Source organism: Nicotiana tabacum, chromosome 18 (assembly GCF_000715075.1).
Source record: "Nicotiana tabacum cultivar K326 chromosome 18, ASM71507v2, whole genome shotgun sequence".
NCBI classification, from domain to species: Eukaryota; Viridiplantae; Streptophyta; class Magnoliopsida; order Solanales; family Solanaceae; genus Nicotiana; species Nicotiana tabacum.
The window spans coordinates 141188685-141194601 of record NC_134097.1 but is presented as its reverse complement, the minus strand read 5'-3'; the positions used below and the strand labels follow the sequence as shown (position 1 = coordinate 141194601).

The 5917-nt window shown below is 34.9% G+C and overlaps 1 protein-coding gene across 1 annotated transcript; it reads right to left on the bottom strand.

Moving 5' to 3' along the window:
* Positions 1–3507: 3507 nt before the first annotated feature.
* On the bottom strand, positions 3508–5266 carry LOC107812560 (NADH dehydrogenase [ubiquinone] 1 alpha subcomplex subunit 2). Its single transcript, XM_016637706.2, has 3 exons — positions 5126–5266; positions 4919–5025; positions 3508–3888 (listed from the first exon to the last, which is right to left on the bottom strand). Exons 1-3 carry the CDS (start codon positions 5209–5211, stop codon positions 3785–3787), a joined length of 297 nt encoding a protein of 98 aa, XP_016493192.1. The 5' UTR covers positions 5212–5266; the 3' UTR covers positions 3508–3784.
* Positions 5267–5917: the final 651 nt, after the last annotated feature.

Genomic DNA, 5917 nt, shown 5'->3' with positions numbered 1-5917 from the left:
TGGTTATCCAGAAAGTGGGACATGTTGCCTACAAGTTATCCTTAGCAGCTGACTTGCTCCTTCACCCTACTTTTCATGTTTCACTACTCAAACCATATTATGCAGTTCCAGCTCAAATCTCGCATCCACTAGTGCTGAACATTTCGAGTCCATATTGACCAAAACCAGTCAAGATTTTAGACAGGAGAATGGTTCAAAAGGGTAACAAAGTTGTTGTTCAACTGCTCATCCAATGGGAACACCTTGATGAAGCTCAGGCTACTGGGAAGATGCCAATGCTTTGAGAGTGCGATTTCCTTCGTTCCTTCCTTGGGGACATGGAAGTTCTTAACGACGGGTTACTGATGTGAGCTAGATTGAAAGGGATATTAGCAGGCATGCGGGAGCAGTATATACAGCTAAGTCCAGTTACTTTTTAAGTGTAAGAAATGTTATATACACATTCACTCTTCTATATTTTCCTATTTAGACACTTTGCGTCCTAGTCCCTAGTTAGGCATATCAGAGTTGAGCTCTCATTTGCTTTTTCATGAAATAAAACCTAACTATTTTCTGCTTCTTCTTAGTTGTTCCTCTTTCAATTACTGCAATTTCCTTAGTTTTCAGAATTAATTACAACATAATAGAAAAGGAAAGAAATCAGTTTAGTATCATGTAATAAAACAAATGAAGAACAAGAAAATAACCAATGCATAGCTAAGCGCGCATGCAGGAGTAGTAGTTAGACTAGAGATGACCGAAACAAAAAGCATAGAAGAAATACAAAAGAATATAAAGGTGGGGCATTAAGCATTTATGAATATAAAATTAAACAAGAGAAATGGAATATTTAGAACAGAAGTTTGTGGTGATAAAGCATGGAATATACAACCAAAAACTTTGATTGGATTGCAGCTTTAATTATAAGCATATAAATTAGAAAAATAAAAGAAAAAAAAATGTGGAAAGTCAAGTTAATGGTTGAAGCATATGCTTAGAAGATCCTCCTTCCACCAACCTTTTTCTAATGTTAAATTAACCTCCCTACCAATCCTAATTCTCTCTCTTTTAACATCACCATTCTTCTTCTTCTTCTTCTTCTTCTTCTTCTGTTTTTCTTCAACAATGGAAGAACACACTGATGATGAAGATTCTGATGATTTTTCTTCGTCTTTGGTCTAAAATATATATCATGATCAAGTGATTACTTTCTTTGGGCAACTACCCATCCTTTGGCAAATTAAAACACTCGGCTCAAGATTCAAGACTATTTATTTAGAGATACTTATTGTATTTTTGGTTTAGAGGGATTTTCTTTTCTATTTTGTTTTAAAGTTCACTCTAATAATATCTTTCTTGATGGACTCCATATATAAATGCATGCACATGGTTTTCTTTTCCTTGGTCTCAAGTATTGTGCTTAATTTTGATGTATTATTTACATTAATTAATAGACTAGCAATCAAATGAAATTAATCTAAGTATCTAGCTCTCAAGTCTCAATGATTAAACCTCCATCAATCTGGAGATAGATTTACTTCGTGTGAGAAGTATTTTAAAAAAAATAATGCTTATTCACTCGTCACTATATAGTTCAAGTAACGACCAATATCTGTATTGTGATTAATTAATTTCAACTTTCTTTGTTCATTGTTATCGTCTCTCTGTTATATCCAGTGTTCACTGGTTCTTTTGTTCATATTTTTCCTATTTTTACAAGGGAATGAAGGGGCGGATCGGTGGATCGCCATGGTTAGGTCTCTATTTAGACGTAAATTAAGAATTTTCTGCCATTCCACGTACTAGCTCATTGTGGTGAATAATAATAATAATAATAATAATAATAATAATAATAATAATAATAATAATAATAATAATAATAATAATAATAATAATAATAATAATAATAATAATAATAATAACTCTTAATCCTGTCCATTGTCTGATATAAATGAAACAGTAACCTGCAAAGCTGATAACGCCAATAAAATGAACCACTAATTGCAAGAAGAAATTAAAAAAAAATGAGAAAAACAGTGATTTCAATTTCAAATGGAATGTCCTCTCGGGTGTTAATTATTTCCTTTAAATCTATTTATACTTGTTCTTATTACACATCGACCGCAATAACATAAATGTCAAATTTTATGTTCAGACTAACTTATTATTTTATTTGTTGAATCATTCTATTTACATTATTTGGTTAAATTTGTATTTTCTACAAGTACATATAGTTTAAACACAAAAATATTTTGTTAAATCTCTTATATTTGTTATTATCAAATACAGCCATTATATTCTTTGTTAATTCATTACTCATAAAATGCATTTGGTTAAAAAATGAGATGCAGTCAAGGAATAGCATCATTTAGAGTATGCCGGGGTAAGCAAGGTTGTTTTTTTTCTTCTTTCATTATTCACTAATTTCTCCTACAATCTTGATTTGTTCTTTCAATTTGGCTGAGGGGCACTCATAAACCCCAGAACCAGCACCTCAAATCATCAGCAAATTAGGGCTTTAGTTTAAATCACTAGTCTAATTAAGAAGCTTTCAAAGGTGGGGCCTAGCATCAATGAAGTGGGTGAAACTTAGGAATTGCGGGTTCAAAATCCCGTGGATACAGACAAGAGTTACCATGTACTTATGCCGGAGAGAAGTATGGAATAGTCGAGATGTGCAAAACTGGCCAGAACACCATCATAAAGAAGAAAACGATCATTACAGAAGAAGCCGAACCAGCAGGAGCTCCAAAATTATCAACAACAACAACAAACCCAATAAATTACTACAAGTGGGGTCTGAGGAGGTAATGTATACGCAAACCTTACCCCTACCCAAGGAAGGTAGAGAAGCTATTTCCGGTAGACCCTCGGCAAAAAATCACAAACTAGACATAGCTCTATATCTCAGGAATATGACATACAAACTGGACATAGCTCACTTGCCTGCATTCCTATATCCTATTATCCCCCAGCTTCAATAAAACTCTAAAACACAGAGGAACAGGGGATGATTAAACACAGAGCTCATATGATCCTTCCCTAACAGCTGCTGTTCAATCCGTCCCTGAGAATCAATAGTTCACACAATCCTCTCTTTTAAATAAGGGAACAAACATTTCTTCCATGTCAACATTCTTAAACTCAGACTGATATTTTAGCTTCTGGAAATGACAAGAACAAAGATCAATTCATTTGCCAAGAACATTTGTTTGCACCGTACCTAAAGATAACGGTTACACACAGTATATTAGAAATTGCCTTGGCCAAGGAAGCAAGTGTGTAAATATTGCTAGCACCTATCCATTTGCTCATATAAAAGGGCAGCCCGGTGCAGTAAGCTTCCGCTATGCGCGGGGTCCGTGAAAGGGCCGGACCACAAGGGTCTATTGTACGCAGTCTTACCCTGCATTTCTGCAAGAGGATGTTTCCACGGCTCGAACCTGTGACCATTTGCTGATATGCTATGTTTATATGCAACAGCATCAATTTCTGGTGCAGTTGTTAACAATCATGGACAGAAACAGTGACACAACAGCAGAGGAAATGACATTAAACTTCTAATGTTAATAGCAGAGAATTCAGATATTTGCTTTCCAAATAGCAAAACCAAAGTATACAAAATCCAAATATCTGAAGCTGCATGTTTATGCATCTTATGATTCTTGGAGTTTGGACTGCAACGATGACAAGGTTGGTAAATGTTTAGTGCATATTATAGTTAACTCACAATAACGAGTCAACTAAAATTATTTCAAAAGCACCATGCTGAGGATACTCAGACTATTTTACAGTTTTAAAGTCATCAAGCTTTAGGGGATGCCCCTACTTTCACGAGGTCCTCAAGTGCCTTTGAGATCTGCTCCTCTGTCAAGCCCTCCAGTCGGATGCCTCTTTCAACTCCGAGGTCTGTTACATACCATAAAGTCCAAGAATATGAGGACAACATGAGAATATACGCAAGGGACAAACATCAGTTAGGACAACCTAGTAATTCGAAGATGAAATAAAGTTTATCCCTGAAAAATCAAAATCTAAACTTCGTCAACGTTGTCTTTATAAGCATCCAACAAACAATTTAAAGTACTATGGAAAGGATCAGGATCAGTGGCTCATACCTGAAAAACCAAACCATTAGCAGAATTTTTTCCACTATACTCAAACTTTATCTAAACCCATCAAACTCCAAAATTTTCCAAATACTCTTTGCAATAACATATATTTTTTTGTATTTTACCAAGCATAGAGCTATAGATAGGGCGCAATGAAAGAAAAAGATGTTTATATGCGATATCAATTAGTTGGAAATATGTTTTAGCCATGTTAGTACATTTACTCTAAGTCCTATGCTTTCTAGCAGTTTTTAACCCAATCATTGATTTATATGCCAGTAGAGAACAATAAAGTACTAATACTACGTTTTATTTTTATTTTGTACAATATTGGCTGAAGATGATTTTAAATAGAAATACATGGCCTGTGAGGATTGATATAGCCGACCCGTGTTCGAGATGGAAACATAGTTGTTGTTGTATCAGTTTGAGTACCTTATGATGCCCGACATGTCCTAAAGTCAGTAACTTTCTAAGTTAAACTTTTCATGTGTTGAATTCAACATCAATATCCTAACCTGATCATATGTTAACCAAGTACTTATCTGCATCTACTTATGAATTTAACTCAAGCAGGAATTTACTGATATTTACAAATGCATAAACTAAGAGAATTTTCCTCTTACTTAGATCAACTGAAAGTAAAAAACAATGTAACAAGGAGAAATGCATAATACAAATCATATTCAAATAAGTCAAAGACTCAATTTTTTTCCCAAGAACTCAAAGACCCACTTCAATTATCCCATTTAAAGCATAAATAAGAATTAGAAAAACAAAATAATACAAAGCAAATATTAGTAGAAAAATAGGGTGAGGAGAATTACCATATCTGGCCCAAAGCTGAGGCTCAATGGAATTGGCCTCACGAATCAAGATGGGCAATTTGGGGTTATGGGTTTTGAGATCTCTATAGTTTTTCTCAATAAACGACCTGTGGAATATTAAAATAACTTACGTTTGAGAATCAGCAAAACAAAACGAAGAAAAAAATGGAGTGAAATAGAGGAATAAAAAAAGAAAAGGGAAGAAACCTCGTGGCAGCACTTTGAGCAGAGGAAGGAGAAAAGAGGATGCGAAGCTCCTTCAGATTACGAGATAGATTTGCTCTCCACGCCATTTTCTTCTTAATCTAAACTTTCTAACTATTCTCCACGCCATTTTGTATTCTTTAATGTTTTGAGGAGCACATTTTGCTTTTGGGCCACATCGGTTTGGGCCAATTTATTATGGGCCTTTTTATTACATCTCGGCTAGTTTATTGGGGGATTTGCATCTATACCCGCTTTTTGTGTCACGTTTTAACTTGTGTCCGTTTTGCAAAAAAAATTGCAAACGGATCCGTTTTTTCGCATAACTTCAGCATATGGAGCTGAAGTAGCAAAGGCAATCACGCAATACTTCAGCTTCTAGTAGACGAGCCTGAAGTAGCAAGTGTGCTGAACCAAGTGTGCTGAAGTTTTTGTTTGTAATTGTTGAACTTAAGCATAGTAGCTGAAGTTTTGTTCTCTATTTGCATTGCTGAAGTTTTTATTTTGTAACTAGCGAACTTCAGCTCTAGAGCTGAAGTTTTGTTTTGTAACTGGCGAACTTCAGCTCTAGAGCTGAAGTTTTTGTTTTTGTAACTGGCGAACTTCAGCTTTAGAGCTGAAATTTTTGTTTTGTAACTGTCGAACTTCAGCTCTAGAGCTGAAGTTATTTAGTTCATTTGTAAAAATTTCAGCACTATATAAGTAATGGACATTTTATTTCGTATTGCATACAACTATACAAGTTGTCACACCTCCTTTTCCGCCCCCGCGAGGGGTGAAAGAGTTTTTTCCAAT

Bases quoted from the DNA above. Each gene is read 5' to 3' on its own strand.
- LOC107812560 (XM_016637706.2), bottom strand. From the start codon at position 5,211: ATGGCGTGGAGAGCAAATCTATCTCGTAATCTGAAGGAGCTTCGCATC. The intron at 5,026-5,125 runs GTTTCTTCCCTT...AATATTCCACAG, and splicing joins GCTCAAAGTGCTGCCACGAG to GTCGTTTATTGAGAAAAACT. The intron at 3,889-4,918 runs GTAATTCTCCTC...GGTATGTAACAG, and splicing joins TCAGCTTTGGGCCAGATATG to ACCTCGGAGTTGAAAGAGGC.